Source organism: Lycorma delicatula, chromosome 11 (genome assembly GCF_047948215.1).
Source record: "Lycorma delicatula isolate Av1 chromosome 11, ASM4794821v1, whole genome shotgun sequence".
Taxonomy (NCBI): Eukaryota; Metazoa; Arthropoda; class Insecta; order Hemiptera; family Fulgoridae; genus Lycorma; species Lycorma delicatula.
The window spans coordinates 53,785,744-53,810,624 of NC_134465.1; the positions used below are offsets into that span (position 1 = coordinate 53,785,744).

A 24,881-nucleotide genomic window follows, 5' to 3' on the forward strand; every position below is an offset into this window, starting at 1 on the left:
CATTTCCATTCATGTAATTTACGACTTAAAAATTAATATTTTATATTGGAAATATAAAATAAAATAAGATTCTTTCTAGGCTTATATGTTACCATGGTTTTTTAATATTTTTGTTAATTGTATTCATGGAAACAATTTTTTTAAAAATAAAATCTCATTTTATTGCTTGTAAAAAATTGTTATAAAGCAGTGAACATCTAAAATTTGCAATAAACATGTTTCGAATTTAGAATTTATCCTATAAATTTGAAATATTCTAAATTCGGTCATGATATCGTCAGTAAGCAAATAAATAAAATATTTAATAATCTTAAAATGACTAAAAAGAAAAAATATATACAAACAGTATTTACGTTTTCCTGAGGTAATCTTTGTCGGTATCTAAATCAAAGAAAATTAGTTTATTTGATGTAGGATTTTATGAAGAAAAAGGGAAATTGTTTCCTTTTCCTTGGATTTCTTGGTTTGCACTGGCTTGTGGAGTTGTGGTCACAAGTCAGTCCAAACCATTCCACACTCAAATCCAGTTCACAATCCACAGTAGCCGGTTATTTTTTCATTACTTTGCTAAAAATTATTATAAAGCGGTGAATATCTAAAATTTGCAATAAACATGTTTCTAATGTAAACCTCATGTATCGTTAAGATAAGTTATCGTTTAAAGAAGATAAAATTAGAAACGATACTCCGACTCGTCTAAACAACCTACTTTACATTTACGTACAACGATTATTGGAAAAGATTATAAGATTTTTTGTAATATTTATGCCCCATATATACAATTAATCTCTTAATAAAATTTGTTCTATGTAAGGTGAGAAATTACATAATTTTAGTTAGGGCCGACCGTAGTTAATAGTATCACCAAACCCGCGCGAATGAAATACGGATCGTGCGGGCGTTTTAATTACAATCATTAAATTAAACTAAAAATATTGTCCTACTCTACTAAACGGGATTTTTATGTGTGTCTGTTTCCGTCCGCCTTAGCATAGCACCGGAATTAACCGAGCACTAGCGGAAAATCGTTAATACATATCTCGTGGTGTTCAGGTGTATACTTGTTATATTAATCGATTATATATATCGAAGTTTTGGAAAAATTTAGTATTTTTTAACCGGATCGAAATTTAATAATAGTTGGAGATTGGAATGCAAGCATTGGAAAAGGCAAGGAAGGAAATATAGTGGGTGAATACGGGCTGGGCAAAAGGAATGAAAGAGGGACCGACTTATAGAGTTTTGCACGAAGTATAATTTAGTAATTGCCAACACCCAATTTAAAATGTGTGTGTGTGTGTCACACACACTCACACACACACACAAATGTAAGGGTGATTCACTAAGAATGTAACAAACTTTCAGACAATATTTTACTGGTGAAAATGGAAAGATGAAAGTTCGTATAAACATGGATTCGGAAACGCTACGTTAACGAGTATCAGCTGGCGAAAGATTTCTCCTTGAGTTCTGCGCCTTCAATATTATTTGAAAACTGGTCCGAAAAATTAAAAAAAAAAAATCGGTCCCAGAAGTGTACTCTTAGTAGTTTTCGAGAAATCTGAGGTAAAAGACAAAATATTGGAGTCGAAAAATATAATATTTTGTGTTCGGCTCAAATAACTATGTTAAATGGGTAAACATATAAAAATTATAAACAAAACTTGTAGAGAATTTGATTGAGTAAACTGGTATGAATAAAGTTCACAGAAACTAAATACAAATGTTAAGAATTTCGAAGTTTATTAAAAACAAAACATATCAAAATGTGGCGAATTTTAACTAAATATTAAACAAAACAAATTTTTCTGTATAAATAATTAAAAAAGTTCATAAATATAGGACTGGTAATATTTTGTTTTCGAGTTATAGCTAGCTAACAATTTTTTTCAGATTTCTGCTCTAAATATCAAACAATATGCAAAATTCTACAGATATAAATTATTGAAAAAATATTGTTATTTTAATACAATCTTCAGTAACTAGTTCCTGAGTAAACTGTTGCAAAATCTAAAAAAATTCCCTTTCGGTACTCCGGAATGCTGAGGTAGATTTCACCGATGCTAAGTAGGTGATAAAAGATTTCCACCTTAAAGTTAAGAAAAAAAATTTACTCAATACGACAATGGTTGCATGTGAAAAAAAGTTTCACATGTTTAGTATACGAGAAGCCCCATCTTCTTACAATTCCAGTAACATTTTGATTATACCTTAACCAAAATGTTGACCAACCAGGGTTGGTCAACCCAAAAGGGATCAACCCCAAGGGTTGGTCATATCAAAAATTGTTTCAGACCAACGTTTTAGATTATGTTTAGAGGATTAACGATCACTTTAAACTGAATCGATATTGTGTCGATTAAGGGAGGTATGATTTTTTTGTCTTCAAAACCCCATTTTTTCATCCCCTGGACCAATGGTTGGTGATATCAAAAAATTTTACTTTTATAAGGTTTAGGCCCTTATCCAAAGAATACTAGGAACTTTAAACGAATTCGATATTTTACTTAATAGGAAAGTTATAGGGATATTTCGTTTTTTTCGAAAAAGCCTCCCTATTTTCACTCCCATGATCCGATTTTGGCCGTTAACGAACTCGACTGAGGTTTTGGGACGAGTTATTTTTAAGGAACAATTTTAAAATGATTGGCGCAAAATTACGGCAGTTATCGTATTCACAAGAAAGTGAAATATATATATATAAACTTTTGAGCTGACGGTGGTTTTGGTGTCTAGGGGATGTGAAACGCGAAGATATATCGATATTTTCCGGAAGTCGAATCATGGTACCCATTACAATAGGTAGCTTTTTTATGAAATCTACCAAGTAAGTGTTTTTTTGTTTTTTTTGGGTGAGGAGGTTTGGTGTAAATTTACTTTGTGAAATTACCAATAAACAGAAAATACTGTGTATAAAATTTTATAGAATTTAATTCTTATAACTTAAATAAATCAAAACTCATAAAAATTTTTAAATTCGTTTTTATTGAAAACCACAAAAACAGAAAATTTCTGAAAATCTTATACTACTGAGAGGTATTTAATAATTTATATGACGTTAATATTTCATTATATTATTATTAATTTTCTTTAAAATAAACCTTTTTAAATCACGATTGTTTTAATATTATGCTAATTAATTTATTTAAATTTAATTAAATATTTCATCCTGATAAAGCCGACATTTCTTTACAGTCAGAAAATAACAATAATAATGGAAAATTTTACGAATTTTATAACTGTATTTTATATACCTAATATTATCTAACAGTTCATTAACATTAAGAATTTGAGCAGACTGTACATGTTCAGCTACAGAAACAACAAATTATTGTAGTTATTTTATGCCAAATCATTTTAGAATTTCTCTAATCTCTTTGGAACATATTTTATTTTATTCTTTTATTTTTTAAATTTAATTCAAATAAACTTTAATATTATAATGCATACAATAATAAAATCTGATAAAACATCTGTAATACTTTACTTTTTTCGGTTATTTATTCTTCTATAGTGGAAAAATAATGATACATGAAAATACATTAAAAAAAATTTGATGTGGACACTACATGACTTCCTTGTACGCCTATTAAATTACATATACAGATTTTTTGCTGCACTTCATTTAAACTTATTTCATATGAAAGTGAGATACGATCCTCCAATTCTTTAATAAAGTACACAGTTACACAATTATTAACATCAAATATGCAATTATTAATTCAACAATATTACGTGAAATATTAGGATAAAGTAAAATTCCCTTTATTACTCGTATTACTAGATAAGTATTATTTGTACCTTCGTGAGTTGTTGATTAACAAAAGTTTTTGATTTCTGGTGTGTAGCATAAATAAAAGTTAATAATAATTAAACTATTCCGTTTAGTGAACTCCTGTATACCGGTTACAAATGTTAATTTCGAACTTACGGTGTAAAATATTCAGTTTTTATTATTGGATTATTTGGTCATACAGGAAAAAAAAGATAACATGAACAAATATATCTCAAAAAACGACAAGAAAATGAGTACCAAAGAGAAGAGAATGTTAAGATCAAGGAAAGAATAAAAAGATTAAGAGAGGATGATAAATATAAAGAGAGAGAAAATTTGAAAACTAGAGAACGTATACACAGATTAAGGTCACAAAAATTATATCAAACCAAAGAGCGATTAAATGATTGGCAACAAAAAACAAATGAAATGATGTTCAACTCCGACTTAGAGAGAATATTGTTAGACAATATCAGGGTAGTAATGAACTAAAAGATAAGAATTTTTTGCAATTTATAAAAGATCGGGCATGTATGCCTGAGTGTATATGTTGTTCTTGTAAGGGTATATTTTTCAGTCACTCTGTAGTTAACTTTAATGAAGATAAAATTAAACAGAAATTCCAGAATAATTAAATCAAATTAAACAGAGATTAAACTAGAAAATCCAAAAATAATACGATTCTAAATTATAATTTTCAATTAATATTAAATAATCAGATGTTTCACCATATCTATTACATATACACAAATATAATAATGCCTGTTAAATTACATATACACATTTTTACAAGTACAAAAACATTATTTCACTAATAAATTCTGATTATTTTTCATATTTTTTTTTTTATTAGTGTTACTGAATAATTATTATTTATTGTTAAAATTTTTTTACAATCACGGGTTAATAATTATTAATAAATCAATATATTAAAATTAAAAAAAAAAAATTAAGTCTGATTCGAACCGTGCCTTCCTTTGTAAGATCCAAATAGTTCATTAATTAAAATTTTATTTGGCTATAACTCTTGAACCAATTAAAATAAGTACCACTTATGATATATCATTGCAAAGCTCTCAACAAGAGCTAATTGCTGCAGTTAAGAAAAAGTCCAAAATCCAAATTTTTTGAATTTCGGGCTTTTTTTTGAACACTTTTGGTGCAGTCGATTGCAATAAAAAGGGGAGGTCCACAACTAGATGTTACAGCAATCCTAAATCCAAAATTTCAACATCTTACGGCTAATCGTTTTTGAGTTATGCGAGATACATACATACGTACAGACGTCACGCTGAAACTAGTCAAAATGGATTCCAGGGATGGTCAAAATGGATATTTCCGTTGAAATCTGAAAACCGAAAATTTTTGTGATCACAATACTTCTTTTACTTTGTACAAGGAAGTAAAAATATTTTTAAAAAATTTAAAAAAAATCGTTATTTTTACTTTGTACATCGGATGATATTTAAGCATAGAAACAGCTTAATTGAATATCTGAGAGGTATTTGGAGACAGAAAGATAATGGGATTCTACATAGTTAAGAAAATATCTGCATTATGGTGGGGTTTTAATTTTTGTCGTTGTATCAAATTTAATCTTTTTAAATAGGAAGGTGTACATATGACATATGATTTTAATTTTACAAGAAAAACAATGGTGAAACCCATTCTGTTAATGCTTTCGTTATTGAGTTATAACAATTCAAATTTGAAAAGACGGAAAAGTAATAACAATAAAATGAGGTAAAACACGTTGCATAAACAATTTTATTGCATTTTACATTCATAATGTATACAATAACGAACTTTAAACAGCGCTATAATATTGATAATAATAAACAATAACTAATAATTAACATTAAACAACAAATTAAAGGATATATCAGCTGATATTATTTTTTAAATAAAAATTAACTTCTAGTGTTATAGAAGCTGATATTTATTACTTATCGTAAATAAAACAAATAAGCTGGAAATAGTTAATTTTATTATAAATTTAGTTGAGTAAATCAGTTATTAATTTACAAAAATGCAGTTTGTAGTGTATTGAAACAGTGGGACTTATTTCACCCTTTTACTTCAAAATATTTCTAATGGTAAAATTTGATAGAGCTCGTAAAAATTTAAAGCTGTAGGCCTGCGGTTTAAATTTATTTTTTGGTGAAAATTTTATTATTAGTTTCTTCGTTCAGTTTTTAGTTTTATTAAATATTAACTCAAAAAAGGAATTTTTACGTAATGAATTTATTATATTGCTGGAAAATATTCCCATAGCAAAACGAATTGAAATGTATTACAAACTTGATGGAGCTCCTACACATTTTACATTTCTTTTTTTTGTAACATTTTCTTCTAAGTTTTCGTCGGTTTTGTTGTTAATAAAAGTCGACATATTTAAAATTTTATTTGTTTTCTGTTAACACTATTTACATCAATCTTCTTATAATTAAATTCTCTACAATTTATGTTTAAAAAATGTATGATTTATTGCCAATTTAACAACGTTATTGTACGTCAAACTTAATGTGTTTTTGACCCTATTTTTGGCGTTTTACATGGGATATCTTAGAAACTAAGAGAGATACAGTTCTAGGACCTATTTTCTTCGATTTCTCAGCTCAAAAATCATAAGAAATAATTGAATTTGCCCTTTAATTAACCTTCCCAGCCTTAATTTACCCGGAGGAACTGAAACTCGAGCGAAATCTTTCACTCTGTATAACTCGCTAACGAAGCGTTTTCGGACCTATGTTTATATGAACTTTTTTTATTATTTTTAGCCTCTAGAATGAGTTGTCAAAGTATTGCCCTATCCTCCTGAATCAATCTGTATATATATATATATATATATATACACACAGCCAGACAGAAGTATAATTGAAAAACATTTATATACAGATTTTTTAGTATGTCAAGTTCAAACATTACTAAATAAAAAAAAAAAACAAGTTTTCCTTGGCATTGTTAAATTATTAAACTAAACCGCAAATAGATTATCGCTTTACCGGAAGTGTTGGTGTGTGTATTTGTATGTGCGTGATTGTATGTTTTTATATGCAGTAAATCTAAACAGTGTTTCCTTGCATAAAACAATATTTTTTTCCAATTATTATCAAGGTCATTTAAAATATTCTACAAGAAGTGAATGTACGGTCATTAATTTTTAAGGTCATTTACATTCATTGCAGTTTACAAAAACGTATTAAGTGTAAAATCTTATATAACTGATACAGTAATTAAGTTACCAAGGTTTATCTCATATTATTGAATCGATCGATAAGATTTAATTAATTAGTCATTCAGTAATACTAATTACAATTTTAATCATTTTCACAATTAAAAAATGTATTATCGTTTTTAATGTTTAGTTTAAATTATATACCCATATGATCGAGTAATGTCAGTAGAAAAAAAAATTAATTAATTACTTAATGTTACTTTTAGATAATGATGCATATATCCGTTCGACCGAAACGTTTGTTTATATTAGTCATTCTTTAATAGCAGTAGCTCTTTTATTGTTTATAATTACGTTTAAAATATTCGGTTATAATGTTAATCTGATCGTGGAAGGAAAAAAAAATAGTGTTGAAGTGAAGAAAAAATATAATACTCTCTTATTACCATTATTACATTACCGGTTCCGGGTTAAAATACTGGTCAAGCATGAAATTTTTTCACACGTTACAAAATTCAATATCATCCATCAGTAACTGTAAATGGGCGTAAGCCTGTTGTTATTAAATAAATGTATTATATTATCCTTTTAAAAGTAGTGCAAAACAAAGACCGAACCTAATACAGAGTGTCCCATATAAAACGCAACCCAACCATATATTGGTAGGTATTGAAATAATAAAAAGGCATGTGTAAATGTAAATGTAATTTTTATTTTTACCATTCATTACCTTAAATTTAGAGTAAATGTTGGAAGTAGCCGCCATCTTCTTGATTACAAGCTTCAATTCTTTTTACAGCGTTTCTTGCAACTTTTTTCAAAGTTTGTGGCTGGATATTTAATACAGCTTGTTCAGTATTTACTTTCAATCGTTCAAGTGTTCGTGGTTTGTTGCTGTAGGCTTTTTCTTTGAGGTAACCCCGTAAAAAAAAATCCACCGCAGTCAAATCTGAAGATCTTGGTGGCCACAAGCCTCGACCGATAACACGATTACCAAAGAATTCCTCGACGAAATCAGAAGTTGAACCTGTGTAGTGCGATGTCGCACCGTCATGTTGTAGCCAGCAGCGTGTCTTCCTCTTCCAAGATTGCGATGAACTGAAATAAAATATCCTGATATCGTTCTGCATTAATGGTGTACTCGAAAAAAATAGGACCGATTATTGTTTTCCGCGATATCGCGCACCACACGTCCGATTTCTGCGGGTGTAATTGTTTTTCGTGATAAACGCGGGGATTTTCAGCGCTCCAAATTCTACTGTTTTGGCTGTTTACGTAGCCGTCCAAATGAAACCGTGCTTCATCTGTGAAAAATAACGAATCCATAACGTTAATTCCCTCACGCAGAAATCGACGGAACCGTTGACAATATTGTAGCCCTTTTTCTTTGTCGGGCTCAAGAAGTCGATGAACCGTTTGAATGCGATAAGGTCGTAATTGTAACTGTTTGCTCGCCCGATGAACAGTCGATTTAGACAAATTAATTTCAGCAGACAAACGTCTGATCGATTTATTTGGCGAGACGAGTAATCGGTCTGTATTTAATACTGACGCAGATCTTTTGTGTTCCTTGTTATTATCAGAACCGGTCTCTCTTAATTTTGTGACTAACCTTAACATTGATGTTTTGTTAGGAGCCGGTTTATCTGGGTACTTATGGCGAAACAAATCTTGCACTGCAACCGCTGATTTCGTACTGAAGTACGACTCAACAATGAAAACACGTTCGTCTTGTCTCTAGCGATGCACTGAACGTTATGATTGCATTGTTGTTACTATCAGTAGTGTTCCGTTCTACTGCGTCGCCGCGATGTTCAGATGTTGGACGAGTCCATTTCAGTAACGAGTAGGGGAGTAAGCTTGACTTTTGAAATTGATGAGTGATTGATGGGTTGCGTTTTATATGGGACACCCTGTAATTAATTCTGGAGGTAGACAAAAGAAAAATAATTTGTATAATTTTATTCTCCTGCTTAAGAACGACAAAGAAGAATATTATAATTTTTTTCGGATATCAGTAGCTAATAATTACTTTATAATCTTGATTATAAAATCAGAACGATTTTCAACTTCACTAATTAATTATTCAGAGTGACGACTTTAGCCGTCACGCGGATAAATTCGGGTTCCGGGAAAGTCCTATAACTGTGGGTTGTTTCTGATGCACGGCTTACGGCTTATACACACAACTTAATTTAAAATATTTATCATTTTATTTAGATATAATATTTTTTAGTTTATTTAATTCAATGATATCAACTAAAGCACGCGCGCATACCGTATTTAATTCGCGCGGGTGTGGTGATACTAGCAGAGACGGTTGGCACTAAACTAATTTCACAACTCACATAAAACCAAATTTCGCATGTACTGTCGGCAGACTGGTGTAGCCGCGAGGCTTAACGCACCAGGTACCAAATCGACTGGGCGACCCAGCCAGCTAGAACGAGTTAGATGTTTGCATTTTAAATATTATTCATTTATTTAATTCTCTCGTTCACCTGTGACGTCACAACATAGCAAATGATTACAAATGCAGTTTTTTGGTGTGGGGGTGCGATTTTTAAAGGTTGTTTTTGCAAATATTGTTATTTCTTAACTGTTAACAGCGTGCCTAAAAAAATATGAGCTTAATTAGGCGAAATCTCGAAACACTGAGGGTAACTTAGCTCTACATCCTCACCACCTTGACCTTTTGAGTTGAAAATTTAATAGCATCAATGCCCCCCATGTATAGATCTAATATGACCAAGTTTGGTCAAAATCGGTCCACTAATTCTAGAGATATAATGTGATTTAGAGGCCAACACCGAACACATATACATACGAACATTAATATCCGGAAAATTTCCATCTGGTTTTTTGGGTTCCTTAGGTGTTAAAACGTCAAGAACCGGTGAAAACCGCGTAAACCCAAATTGGACCGATTGTAATATTTTCCCTTTTACAGCTATAGCGATATCTAGATGGGAAATTAAAAATAGATAACAAAGTGGTAATACTTTCCTGGCATTTTGGATATATATTCTTTTAGTGGAAAAATGATCATATAGAAAAAAAAAACAAAAATAGTCTTAAAAATTCTAAAAATCGATATTTTTACACTTTTATCATTTCCTCACTACTAATATGCCCCAAAAGTTTTTTTTGTACCACTTGGATGTCTACTATGCCTTAAGATATTAAAAAAAAAATTCCGTTTAAAAATATGAAATTAATAATAATATAGTTTTTTCAATTTTTGGGGAACTGGGAGAATTTTGAGGTAATTTTTTTTTAATGGTAAGATATACATGCACGCATGTACTGAACATAATATAAAGTGGGGTTATGTTTGTAAAATTTTGAGAAAATTTACCCCAAAAATTATCAGTACCACCCCAAAATCTTATCAAAAAAAAATGTCCCACATAAACGAGTCTCTGTATAACATTTCATTACAATTGGTTTATCCAGTCAAAAGTTATTAAGTTTCAAACACGCGTACATAACCTTCCACTTTTTTTCTTTTTTTTGGAGAGTTCTTGGGTCAAATAAGCTGAGAAATGAAACAAAAAATCCATACCCCATTTTTTGACTGATTACTACTATACTTTACTTCTTGCAACGTAGCTGTAGAGTTATGATACCAGAAAAGTAAAAAAACGATAGAAAATATATTTTAATAACTATAAATACAATTATTAAAGGATAACAATAAAATATATAAAAATGTAATAAAAAGAAATTCTATGAGTAAAAGCCAATTAGGTTTGAAAATCGTTCATTCTGTGTATGTCATGGCAAACGCCTCAATCGTTTCGTTGTACTGCAGAATTCTACTACTTGATTAACGACAAACATTTCGATAAAAAAAGTTGTGTGTATAATATTACTATTAAACATATACTAATCGGTTTATATCTTTGCCGATGTGTTTGAAGCTTAATAATTCGTTTCATAATTAAGGAAATAATTTGAGTATGGTTTTTTTTATTGAATCAATCTATACAATTTTATTTATTTATTTATTTTTTGTTTAAATCTAAAGAAAAGCGCATTATTTAGATTATTTTTACATTCCTGAATATTGTAAAATATACGGATAATGTTGCTTTCGTCTCAATACTGGCCTGTCTATCTCGCTTTCTTTTCCCCTCTTTCCATCAGTTAGTTTTATTTTCAATAAAATGTTTATCTTAAAAAAAAATTGGGATTATTTAATTGAATTTAATATACATGTATCCAACAACACCTACGAATAAATAACTAAGTGCAAATGTTAATTTTGAAAATTAAAAGAATGGATGTTATTTAAATTTTTTAATCATTAACAGCTCCCTAAATATTAATTTTATCGATTAAGGTCTTTCTAGATAAAATTTTAAGCCTTTTATTGTAAACAAAATGAATCCTTATTTGTTGAAATCGGTTGATTAAAAATATCAATGTGAAACCACATGACTTCCTTGTACGCCTATTAAATTATATATATACACTTTTTTGTTAAATGAAAAATACATAAAATTTTATTTCACTAATAACTTCGGATATTTTTTCTTTTTTTTATTGTTATTATTGAATTATTATTTATCGTACATTTTTTTTATAATCAGAGAGTAATAATTATTAATAAATCAACATATTTAAAAAAAGGTTAAAAAAAAGGAGATGACGTCTGATTCGAACCGATATGCCTTCCCTTACAAGCTCCAAATATTTTTTTAATTAAACTTTCATTTGGCTATAACGCTGGAACCAATGAAAATAAGTACCACTTATGATATAACCTTGAAAATCTCCAAATGAGAGCTTATTACTGCAGTTAAGTCCAAAATCCAAATTTTTTTTTGGTCTTTTTTGGTTCAGTCGATTACAATCAAAAAGGGAGGTGGACAACTAGATGTTACAACAGTTCTAAATCCAAAATTTAAGCATCCTACTCCTAATCGTTTTTGAGTTATACGAGATACATTCGTACGTAAAGACATCATGCCGAAACTAGTCAAAATGGATTCAGACATGGTCAAAATGAATATTTACGTTGAAATCTGAAATTTTTCGCTATCACAATACTTCCTTTACTTTGTACAAAGAAATAAAAATCTGAGGTACAGCTGAAATTGTTAGAGTGGATCCCAAAAATTATGGAGTCTGACAATTTTGTGCCTGTTTTCACCTCCGTCGTTAATTGAATAAAAAATAATTTAAAGTATTAAGATTTATTGATTTATTAAAGTATTATTATTTTTATTGAAAAAAAAAAATTAAAATGGTGAACAGATGGAAAATGAAGCGATGTAGGTTATTTGTATACGTTAATCTTTTTGTGTATTTTGATGTCTTGAATCAGCCCCAATTGCTAAAGTTTGCCAATATTTCCTGGGACATTGTAAATGGAAATAAAAATCTGAGGTACAGCTGATGAAATTGTTAGAGTGGATCCCAAAAATTATAGAGTCTGACAATTTTGTGCTTGTTTTCACCTCCGTCGTTAATTGAATAAAAAATAATTTAAAGTATTAAGATTTATTGATTTATTAAAGTATTATTATTTTTATTGAAAAAAAAATTTTAAATGGTGAACAGATGGAGAATGAAGCGATGTAGGTTATTTGTATACGTTAATCTTTTTGTGTATTTTGATGTCTTGAATCAGCCCCAATTGCTAAAGTTTTGTCAATATTTCCTGGGACATTGTATATTTTTTTCTAATTTAGGAAACCATCAAACGTTAAGTTCCGGCAAAAACAAAATTTACTTATAGTTTATATCAGTTTATGTTGCCAAATAAAAATTTTAATTTACTAGGTTAATGGCTTCAGTATATAACGAAATTGAGAGATTTTTTATTCTTTTTTTTTTTTTAATTTTTCTGAGGGATAGGAAATAAATGTCTTATGGGGATAAAAAAAAAATGGAAAGTTGGTTGTATCGTACCTTGATAAAAATCTATTAGGAAACATTTTTACTTTCCTGGTATCATAGCTCTAGAGATATGCTACAAGGAGAAAATATGGTAATCAGTTAAAAAAAGGGGTATAGGTTTTTTGGCATTTCTCAACGTTTCATGATCCAGGAACCCCAAAACACAAAAAAGGGGTATAACGTTAATACGTATGTACGTGTATTGGCATGTTTGAAGCTTAATAACTTTTGACTGGGTAAACCAATTTTGATGAAACTGGCACAGAGATTATATGGGGAATTTTGTTAGTAAAATTTTCAAACCTACGATGATAGAGGAAGGCGCGGGATCACGCTTCCGCGAATCGGTTAATTTCATAGTTGAGGCTTGCAAGATATGATAAGTGGTACTGGTTAGAAGAGGTCATACGAAGCGAAAGTAGTTTGTAAATACACTGATGGAAATGTCTACTGAGGCATTTGCATCGGAGGTATCCTGACAGAGGTTAAACTGATGACTGTGTTGTGTTATCAAATTTAGGGGATCTAAAAGATAATCTAATCTCCGGTAAAGTCCATCAAAGGTAGGAACGGAGGAGGTGGTATGCCGACCGGGATCGTCACAAGATGGGTGTCTTCACCTACGGAGGTCAGGATGGTAAAATTTTGGTAAGTCAATATCTTCTGGAGATGGGATAGTAGTTTTTTTGAGATCAATTTTCTCAAAGTTAGGCAAACATAACCAACTTTATGTTATGCTTTGTTCATGCGAGCATGCTTATCTTACCATTTTTACTTCCTCGTATGAAATAAAGGAAGTATTGTGATCGCGAAAAATTTTGGTTTTCAGATTTCAACGGAAACATCCATCCACCTCTTAAATTTGACCATCCCTGAATCCATTTTGACTAGTTGTGTGACGTCTATATGTATCTCGCATAACTCAAAAACGATTAGCCGTAGGATGTTGTAATGTTGGATTTAGAACTGTCGTAACGTGTTGTGCATCTCCCCTTTTGATTGCAATCGACAGAACCAAAAGGATCCAAAAAAGCCAAATATCCAAAAAAAATTAGGATTTTGGACTTTTTCTTGACTGGAGTAATAAGCCCTCATTGAGAGCTTTTCAACGGTATATCATAAGTGGTACTTATTTTCATTAGTTCCAGAGTTATAGCCAAATAAAATTTTAATTAATGAAATACATTGATCTTACAAGGGTAAGGCACTTCGTTTCGAATCAGACGTCATCGCCTTTTTTTATTTTTTTATTATTATTATTATTTTTTTTTTATTTAAATATATTGATTTATTAATAATTATAAACTCTGTTTGAAAAAAAAATTACGATAAATAATAATTCAATCATAACAACAAAAAAATATATGAAAAAATATCAGAAGTTATTAACATTTTACGAACTTTTCATTTAAAAAAAAAAAAAATGTGTGTATGTAATTTAATAGGTGTACAAGGAAATCGTGTGTTGTCTACATCAGATTTTTTTTATTTAAATTTTACCCCCAAATTTTTCCCCTTTCACAAAAATCGAAAAAAGCTTATTTTTATTTATTGTATATTTTTAACCGATTTATTTAATGTCTTCTTTGTTATAGTAATAATGCAAGTGACCCCAAAAAATACTTTGAAGGCAATATTGAGGGTAGAGAAGCCAATAAAAAATTGAAAACATCGATATTTAAAATTTTTTAAACAATTTTTTATTTATAATAAATAACTTTTCTTTTATAACTTTATGATAAATTTTGAGTAATAATGATACAATGAAATTTTATTATAATTCACCCCCACTCCAAAAGAAGAAATCTTAGTTAACTTTTTATTGGTTGTACACTTTTTTAGTGGAATTTTTTTTTAATTTCTTACATTTAACATAGTAAATATAGAAAAATATAAAAAAATCTTCTAAGGTGAATTTGGTGACGGGGAGCAGAAAAAATATAAAAATATAATTAAAAAAATTTTTTTTTTTGTTTTTTAAACATAAAATGATTATTTTACAATAAAACTTCATTATACATTACCTCCACCCCAAACAAGAAATCGTAGGAAATTTTAAACATGTATAATTATTTTTCCACTATATAATAATAAAAAACCATTTCCAGGAAAGTATTATTTAGTTATATGTACTTCTAATACTGGTTGATGACGTCATCATTCATAAAACTGGTCTTGCTGTAATCAAATGTCTGCTCTTATAAAGTTATTAGTAAAAGAATCATGCATCCTCTACTAAATGAAAACTGGTCACAATAAAGTATGCTCAGTAGGTTACTGTGTCAATGTACAATTTCTTAAAAAAAAAAAAGAAGGAATTGATGGAAGTTATATCTTAATTACTTATTATTTTTATTTTTATAAATAAATTAATAATATATATATATATATATATATATATATAAATGAATGTTTGTCTCTTATGCCTTCCTAAACCGTTCATCCGATAGCGATGAAACTTTGGGGAATGGTTGCACGCATGCCAGGGAAGGTTTTTGAATTAGTTTTGACCCGCTTGGTGGCGCTGGCGTTGAGATATTTCGAAAAATTTTATTTATGATCCTATTTGCCTAATATTCAGAATACATGTTACTTACATGGAAAGAATTACCTCTGCAAAAAATGAACCCGCTAGATAGCGCTGGGGTTGAGGTATTTAGAAAAATTATATTTATGGACCGATTTGGTTCATATTCAGAATATATATTAGTTACGTGAAAAAAAATATTTTTGCAAAATATTGTCGCTAGATGTCGTTGGGGTTGAGATATTTAGAAAAATTGTTATGTGTGTCCGCTATAGACTAAAAAACTAATGGACTGATTTATGGGTGGGAAAAAGGGAAATAGGGGAAATTGAAGAAGAGAAAAAGGGACAAGGTAAATAGGGAAAACGGGATATAATGAAAGAATAAATTTTGTGAAATTCTATATTGTTCATTTTTAAAAATATTTTATCAGACTTTCAATTGTGTTCATTTAATCTACATATATACTCAAATCTAGCAATAGCGAAGCATTGCCGCGTCTTCTAGTTCCATTTATGGTCCGATTTGGTTCATATTCAGAATATGAATATTAGTTACGTGAAAAGAAATATTTTTGCAAAAACTATACCCGCTAGGTGGGGCCGGTGTTGAGATATTTACGAAATAAACAAACAGACATTTTTATTTATATATATATATATATATATATATATATATATATATATATATTAAAAAAGGCATGTTCGTATGTGTATCCGCTAAAGACCAAAAAACTAATGGACCGATTTCCGCGGGCAAAAGGGGGAAAAAGAAAAGGGGAAACGGGAAAGGGTAAAAAGGAAACTGGGAGAGGGTAGAGGGAGAAGGGTAAAAGGAAGAAGTTGGAAAGAGAAAAGGGGAAGGAGAATAAGGTAAAATTTGTGAAGTTGCTTTTTAATTTTTTTATCAAATTTTCAATTGTGTTCATTTAAACTCTCTCCCTCACTCTCTCTCTCTCTCTCTCTATATATATATATATATATTTTTTTTTTGTCCTCAGTCATTTGACTGGTTTGATACAGCTCTCCAAGATTCCCTATCTAGTGCTAGTCATTTCATTTCGGTATACTCCCTTCATCCTACATCCCTAACAATTTGTTTTACATATTCCAAATGTGGCCTGCCTACACAATTTTTTCCTTTTATCTGTCCCTCCAATATTAACGTGACTATTCCAGGATGCCTTAATTTGTGGCCTATAAGTCTGTCTCTTCTTTTAGCTATATTTTTCCAAATGCTTCTTTCTTCATCGATTTGTCGCAACACCTCTTCATTTGTCACCTTATCCACCCATCTGATTTTTAACATTCTCCTATAGCACCACATTTCAAAAGCTTCTAATCTTTTCTTCTCAGATACTCCAATCGTCCAAGTTTCACTTTCATATAAAACGACGCTCCAAACATATACTTTCAGAAATCTTTTACTGACATTATATACACATATATATATATATATATATATATATATATATATATATATATATATATAGCAATAACGAAGCATTGCCAGGTCTACTAGTATTTAATAATTCTGGGATTTAAGACATGAATTAAATAAGAATAAAAAATACTTATTGCTTTATTTGTCAAATTCTTAATCTCAAACATTTTTCTTACATGATCAATAGATTTCAATATTCATGCCTTTCATCATTTGCAAATAATCAAATAAACAGTTGCTACTCGTACATGATGGGACATATCTTCTGTTATTGTTTTAACCGCTTCCTTTAAATAATTAGGTCATGTAATTTTTATAAGTAAACAAGGTTTTTATATATTCCTATAAGAAAAAAAATTATATCAGGTTAAGTCTGAACGCTTTGAAGTCCAGAAAATAAATCCTTCTCATCGTGTTAATATCTGTCTTTAAACTTTTGATTCAGCTTTGTTAATGAATGCATTAAAATACAGAGCGGAGTTGCACCATCTTATTGAATATAAATTTGATGTACATTTTTAAGTTCATCCAGTTGATGAAAGCAGTAGTCGTTTAACATATCAAGATAAATATTTGCATTAATATTCTTCTCGGCAAAGAAGAAAGACTCAGTTATATAATTTTTCATCAGATCACCCCAAACATTAAGTGTATCATACTTTCTCTAAAATTATATGTCTGTTTTCAGATCCACATATTCGTAACTCATGTCTGTTAACACAACCATTAACATGACAAAGTAGTTCACCTGTAAAAATTAAATCATTTAAAAATAATTTTACCTAAAATTCCATCGACAAATGGGAAACATTTTTCTGCATCATATATGGTTTTATTTCTTATTATAATTGTGTTTTGTATGTATATAATTGTAAAGTTTTAAATAGAATTTTATGAACGTTTTTTTTTGGAATTTGTAACTTAGAGGATTCAACAAGACATAAATTTATTAGAATTTCTGATGGTAGAACATCATCTAATTCTTTCGACAGTTTCTTCTGATATCTGTGGCCTATCAGACGATTTCTGTTTGAAATCATAAAAATGATTGAACCGGTGTCATGTATTGTTTTCATGTGGTTGCTCTTTTTCATATGTACCTCAAAATGCACATTGAACTGTGAAATTATTGACTTAAGTTTGACATTTTATAAAAAAAGACCTGTGCTTTTTCTTGAACAGAATACAAAGTAAACAAAGGAACATGTACAAAAAAGTATCATTTTTGAACTTTTTTCTTTTTTCCTGTTTAGCCTCCGGTAATTACCTTTCAAATAATGCTTCAGAGGATGAATGAGGATGATAAGTATGAGTGTAAATGAAGTGTAGTCTTGTACAGTCTCAGTTCGACCATTCCTAAGATGTGTGGTTAATTGAAACCTAACCACCAAAGAACACACGGTATCCACGATCTAGTATTCAAATCCGTGTAAAAATAACTGGCATTACTAGGACTTGAACGTTGGAACTCTCGACTTCCAATTCAGTTGATTTGGGAAGATGCGTTCACCACTAGACCAACCCGGTGGGTTATCATTTTTGAACTAATTAGATGATTCCTTACATTAATATTTGACTTTGATTATAAGTGGGCAATTTAATTCAGGGATGTGTTATGTTTTATATCTTCAGACTGGATTAACTAACCCCACCGGGCTGGTCTAGTGGTTTACTCGTCATCGCAAACCACCTGATTTCGAAGTTGAGAGTTCTAAGGTTCAAATCCTAGTAAAGGCAGTTACTTTTACACGGATTTGAATACTAGATCATGGATACCGGTGGGTATTCTTTGGTGGTTGGGTTTCAATTAGCCACACATCTCAGGAATGGTTGATATGAGACTGAACAAGACTTCATTGATATTCATACTTATCATCTTCATTCATCCTCTGAAGTAATACCTTGCAGTGGTTCCAGAGGCTAAACAGAAAAAAAAGAGAGAGAGACTGGTTCAACTGATTTTTACAAAATTTTATACAATTTTTTTCCAAATACAGGTCATTGATGCTATTTCATATCATTCTGAAGATGAATCACATCATCATAGAAATTTATAGAAAAACATCATATCACCAGAAAAGAGAAGAGCTTCAAAACTTTCTATACAAATGCAAATATCATTTATAAACATTATAAAAAGTAATGGACCTAAATTAGACATGAAGTACCACTGAGTAAATATAAAATTTCCTAGAATTACATTTTTTTTTTAACATTAACAAATTCTTGGTTGTTTCTTAGATAATATATAATTAGTAACAGAAAATTATCACAGATTCCAATAACTTGTATTTGTTTTAGCAATCAGCATGATCTATTTTATCAAAAGCCTTGACAAAATCCATGATAAATAATATCCATCTGTCCTGATCTATCTAAATTCTCTTATAAATATTAAGTGAAGTTGATTAAGTTTGAAGATGTTGACTATTGTCACATAAATTCTTGTGGTTTTATAGAAATAAATAATTTTACATGAAAAATCTTTGGCATAATATATATCTGTAGATGTTATATAGAGCAGAAAGTATACCCAGACTTTTTGAAAACCTTCCACAATTTAGGAAATGTGTTTTGTATTAATAGAAACATTAAACAAGGCAGTATAATAGATATGCGGATATGTTGCTACAACCTTGGATTACATGCGGTGAGATGCCATCAGGCTGATTTTAGGATTACATTTTTCTTATAGCTTTTTCAACTTCTGAGATAGTAGTTAGATAATTTTAATTTTAAAACATGTTTGTTTATTTCCTACAACTGATTAGATAGGTCACATTTGACCGGACAATAAATTTGTTTAAATTAGAAATCATCTTAAATTAGAAATTGGTCCTGATAAATTGTAACTACAAAAAAAAGTGTATTACGACATAGAAAATCTCTTAAAACCTTGTGGTTGACTTAAATACTGGGGGAAATAAAAGCTAACAATTCTAAAAGGCTTGATTTAAGGTTTGATCTCGGCTCAGACAAATCGTAGATTCATCTATTGAAGACAATGGTTAATAAATCTGTTTTATATAATTTTAAAATTTATTCTCCCGTAGTATTTTAGTTGTTAATATAATGATAATTAAAAATAATTGTTTATAGATTGCCGTATTCATTCAGCTATTGATAACAATTTCATTAAATAAACAAAATCATAAATCCGGAGTTGTACTGTAATCAGATAATTCATTGCTGCTATCTACCGGCGAAAAATAAACTTAATGTTATTAAAACCGTATTGAACATTTTAAAGTAGGATGAATGTAGTATTTTGTAAATTTTATAAAACCGTCATAATAAAATAATAGATAATGTTTAAAAAAATAATTAATTATTAACAAAAAGTTTAATTTATGAAATGCTCATTTGTTTGAATGTAACTTAAATATAAATGGTTATAGTTTTTTAAATGTGAGTATGATTTTTCTTAACAAATTGTCGAAGTCTACGCAAATAAAAGAAAAGCAATATCTAGCAATTATTTCTTCATAATGTTTAATAGTAAAATTATTTAATGAAAAGCACTTAAATTAACAAAATTAAAAAAAAATGAAATTAAAACCGCTGAGGTTTTAATAATCAAACATTAATAATGTAATCAAACAGTTAGTGGCTGCTATCTACCGAGTAAAATAGCTACTGAATATTACTAAAATTAGAAACTAATTTTTGTGAATTTTTACGACTTTTCGAATTAAAGTACGGTATTGCTTTCCGTCGCATGGCAGGAGTGGGGATTGAAAATGTATTTTCTTCATGTTTTTTTGTAGAAGCAGTACGAAAATACCATTCATTTAATTAGGGTTTCCTTATATATGCAGGTCTATGTATAAAATTTTTGCGGCACGAAAATTTCCAAAGCTTACTTGATCAATTCATTTAAATCTAGATATCCTGTAGTAGTATGTATCTGAAGTTGTGGGTGTGGAAATTTTATGAAGATTGGTTGAGTCGTTCTTGAGTTATGCGCAATTTAAGGCCGAAAAAAGATTGAAGTTATGTTGTGGAAAAGAACTCGCTCACCACAATTTTCAACTCGAAAATCGATGCTTTTGTGTAGGGTCTACTGGTTAAGCGTACGAGTGTGTAGTGCGTTGTATTCTGAAAATTAGTGCCTATCTGACTGCGAAATCGTGAGGGCTCGGAAACGAAAAGTCTGTCTTTTTGCGCAGAACTACAGAAGAGTTTTTATTTTCCAGGCTGTGGTAATATATGCTGCAATAGCTATAAAGGGAAAGTACATAGATCGGTAAAATAATCTAAAATAGTTGATCTTTTTTTAATTTTTGTGCCTTAATGAGACATAAAAAAAAAATATTTAATAAAAAAGACTGATTTAAATAAACTGTAAGTACTGTGGGGAAAAAATTGTTTATTCCAATGCTCCCGAGTCCAGTTTATTTTTGTCGGACGTTGTTGAGTAAGTATACATGTTGGCCTGTATTTGATCTTAAAACTTTGGACACCGTAGATCGATTTTCTTCCAACTTGTAGACTACATTTGGGAGGGGGGAGGGGAAAGAACGTATTAGATTTTTGCAAAAATTGGAAAAACGGGTTGGGTTGTTAGCCGAAATTAAATTTAAAATCCTTACCGGGACACTTTAACAAAACCTTTTTCTTACAGAAGTTGAGATTTTTTTATCGAGATCACAAATTACCAAAACTGTTTATTTAATATTCATCTCCCACCTCAAAAAAATTATTTTATATATTTTTCTTTTTACGTAGATTTCATAAGAAAGCTACCTATTGTAATGGGTATCATGATTCGGCTTCCGGAAAATTTCGACATATCTTCGCGTTTCAAATCCTCCAGACTCCAAAACCACCGTCAGCTCAAAAATTTATATATATTTAAATCATATAAATTTCACTTTCTTGTGGACACAATAACTGCCGTAATTTTGCGCTAATCACTTTCAAATTTTTCTCTAAAAATAACTCGACCAAAAATCTCGATCGAGTTCGTTAACGGCTAAAATCGGACCAGTTTGGTAGAAATAGGATGGCTTTTTCGAAAAAATAAAATATCGCTATAACTTTCTTATTAAGTAAAATATCAAATTCGTTTAAAATTCCTACTATTCTTTAGATAAGAGCCTAAAATTTATTTAAGTAAGGTATTTTGACATCACCAACCATTGGTTCAGGGTGTGGAAAAAATGGGGTTTTGAAGACAAAAACAATTATATTATATATAGAATTTATAATTTTGTTTATTTAGAATTATGCCTTTTTATCTTTTAAACGATTCTTTTTTTTTTCAAAATCTATTATCATCCACTTAGGGATTATTTTCTTAAAAATTAATTTTACCCGAATGCTTCCGGTTTAGTATGGAAATCCCCAAAATGAAAAAAATAAATTTTCACAATTTCAAATTTGTATTACTTAAAACGTATTCTGTTAAACAATAGTTACTAAAATAATTTAATTGAATTTTTTTTAATTTCGATTTTAATTTATTTAAAATCAATCTTAGCGAATATTTTAATGATTAAAAAACCCCTCTGATGCATGGGCTCTCAAATTTTGGCTAGATAGGCGTCGCACAGATTTCTTGAGTAACAGAATACCCGGCTTGCACGTCGATCAATGTTTCCGGTGTTAGCACATTTAATCGACCGCTTTTGGCTGCATCTGCCACATTACCTGTCTCCTAGAACTTTTCGTACAGCCACTTGATGCAGGACTTATTTGGTCCATCCACACCATACTTTTCTGTGAAGGCGTTCTGGTTTTGGGCATAACCGGCGTATATAATATATTGGGAGAAAAATGAACGTTCTCTTTTGCATTGTATAACCTATTTTTCCTCAATTAAACATGCAACAAAAGAAGGAAACATTTTCCCGTAAGATTGCGTCACTTTTTGAACACTCTACTAAAAATAATACAATATAAGAAAAAATAAAATAAAAATTGAATATAATTTTCATTATTATAATTTTTCATAATATATTTATTAATAATTAAATTTTTTTAGTGATTTCATTTTGTTTTTGTTTCTTTTTTTCAGATTTTAAGATACTCCAGACATAAATAAACAATGCAAGAAACAAATAATGAAATAATTAATTTGACAACAGATGAAAGAGATGTAGTACAAAATGAGATTACAAAAAATGATAAAAATTTACAAGAAAAGGAATCTTATTTAATATCAGTGGAAGAATTAAGTAATAATAATAATGAGTCTTTAAAAAAAATAAATTCTCCACAGTCACCATCTGTATCGTTTTCTGAATCTCAATCCTCCGTATTAAAAACACTATCATTTAAATTTGATAATAATAACATAATAGATAATTTAACCGATGTAAAATTTAATTCTTCAGGAATACATGAAAATAATAATAATTTTAACTATGAAAAAGACAAAGATATCGATGTAAATGAAGATATAAATAGTTATTTACCCAGCGAAATAAGATTATTACAAGATGGGTTAGATAAAGGATTACAGAAAACATCGACTCAAGATATTCGACCAGAATGGTTCGATATTAATAAATTTAAAAAAGGCCAAGAATTCGCTATGAAATATTATTTCGGTGTTAATTTCGCTGAAATGTTATCATTATTGATATTATTTTCATTCGATGATGGTTTTCAACCGTTGATTTTCACCGATCAATCTGGTACCCCTTATACATCATTTAAAAGATATTTATCGACAGTATTAAGAGTTAAATCGTGGTTTGAAAATGATGTTTTTGATACAAACAGTATAGCTTATTACAATATTAAAATTGTAAGATCGATGCACGAATCGATCAGTAAAAAAATGAATTCGTTAAACGTTAATGATATCGACGATAAAATAAATCGATTACTTAATGAAAAAAATTTAAAATGTTCGTTAAAGAATTCAATAAAAGAAGATTTTAAATCTTCTTGTCCGTTTAATAGAATTTATCAAAGGAAAACAAACAATAGAATATTATATTTTAATCAATGCAGTATGAGTATCACACAATTTGGTTTTATTGGCCTGGTGATAACATACCCGGATAAATTTGGAGCGGCTAACGCTACCGATGAAGAAATGGAAGGGTTTATACACCTATGGAAAACTATAGGTTATTTATTAGGTATTGAAGACAAATATAATTTTTGCAACGGTTCTTTAATCGATGTTAGAAATCGTTGTAAAGATTTGATAAATTATTGCGTATTACCAAGTTTTTGTAATATAACGAACGAATGGGAACATTTTTCTCGTTGTTTAGTTAAAGGTGTAAGTTTTTACGTTCCTGGTAATACGTTTGAAATATCAATATTATATTTATGTTATGTGCTTAATATTAAAGCGAAAAAAATTTATTCCTCTATATCGTGGTTGACATATTTTAGATTACAAATTTTTAAATTTACATTATGTTTCGCTTTAAGATTCCCTATACTGTTAAATTTAGCAAATAAATCTGTTAAAAGTGCATTAAGTAGAGCTAAAAATTTTTCAAACGAAAAATTAGAAGAGTTGGGAGAAATAAGTGACGAATTTATGAAATAGTAATAATCTGTGATATTTATTAATAAATAGGATAATTTTATTTTATTTTCATAATGTAAATAAAATTTAAAATTATCTTTCGCTTACGATTTGTTTTATATGAATTAAAATTATCCTTCTTCTTTTCGAATCCCATCCGTTAAATTAAACTTCCTTCTTATTCAAATGTTAGTAATGTAATTAAAATTTTGCTTAAGGGATATTTTGTATTAGTTAAAAGAATAATTTTACATATGAGGTTCGTTAAATAATTAAAGCAACAAATGAGAAGAAAAGATTGTACTGAAGTTCATTTAAACGGTGTCAGAATATCTTATCCCAATAAGTTAAGGTACTGGGCTTTTACCATAATCGCCTTTTAACTTTGAGAGATCATGTAAGGAAGAAAAGGAACTCGCTTGACGTTAAGTTTTAAGGTGTATTCGATATCGGGTAAGGGATCTCAACTTTCTTTATCCAAAAAGCTTCTGCTTTACAAGGCTTTCTTGAAACCGGTATGAACTTACAGGAATTGAACTGCGGGACGTAACCAGTA

At 29.5% G+C, this 24,881-nt stretch overlaps 1 protein-coding gene across 2 annotated transcripts in view; it reads left to right on the plus strand.

Moving 5' to 3' along the window:
* LOC142332369 (uncharacterized) overlaps window positions 1–24,881 on the plus strand; it is a 91,955-nt gene that overhangs the window by 38,253 nt on the left and 28,821 nt on the right. Inside the window, exon 2 of one of the 2 annotated variants that reach the window (XM_075378776.1) lies at window positions 22,850–24,432. The exons of the other annotated variant lie outside the window; for it this stretch is intronic. Coding sequence (XP_075234891.1) covers window positions 22,880–24,346 — 1,467 coding nt within the window. The 5' untranslated portion in view covers window positions 22,850–22,879 and the 3' untranslated portion in view covers window positions 24,347–24,432. Of the gene's footprint in view, window positions 1–22,849; window positions 24,433–24,881 lie in introns of those variants that run through there. 2 annotated transcript variants of the gene reach the window in all.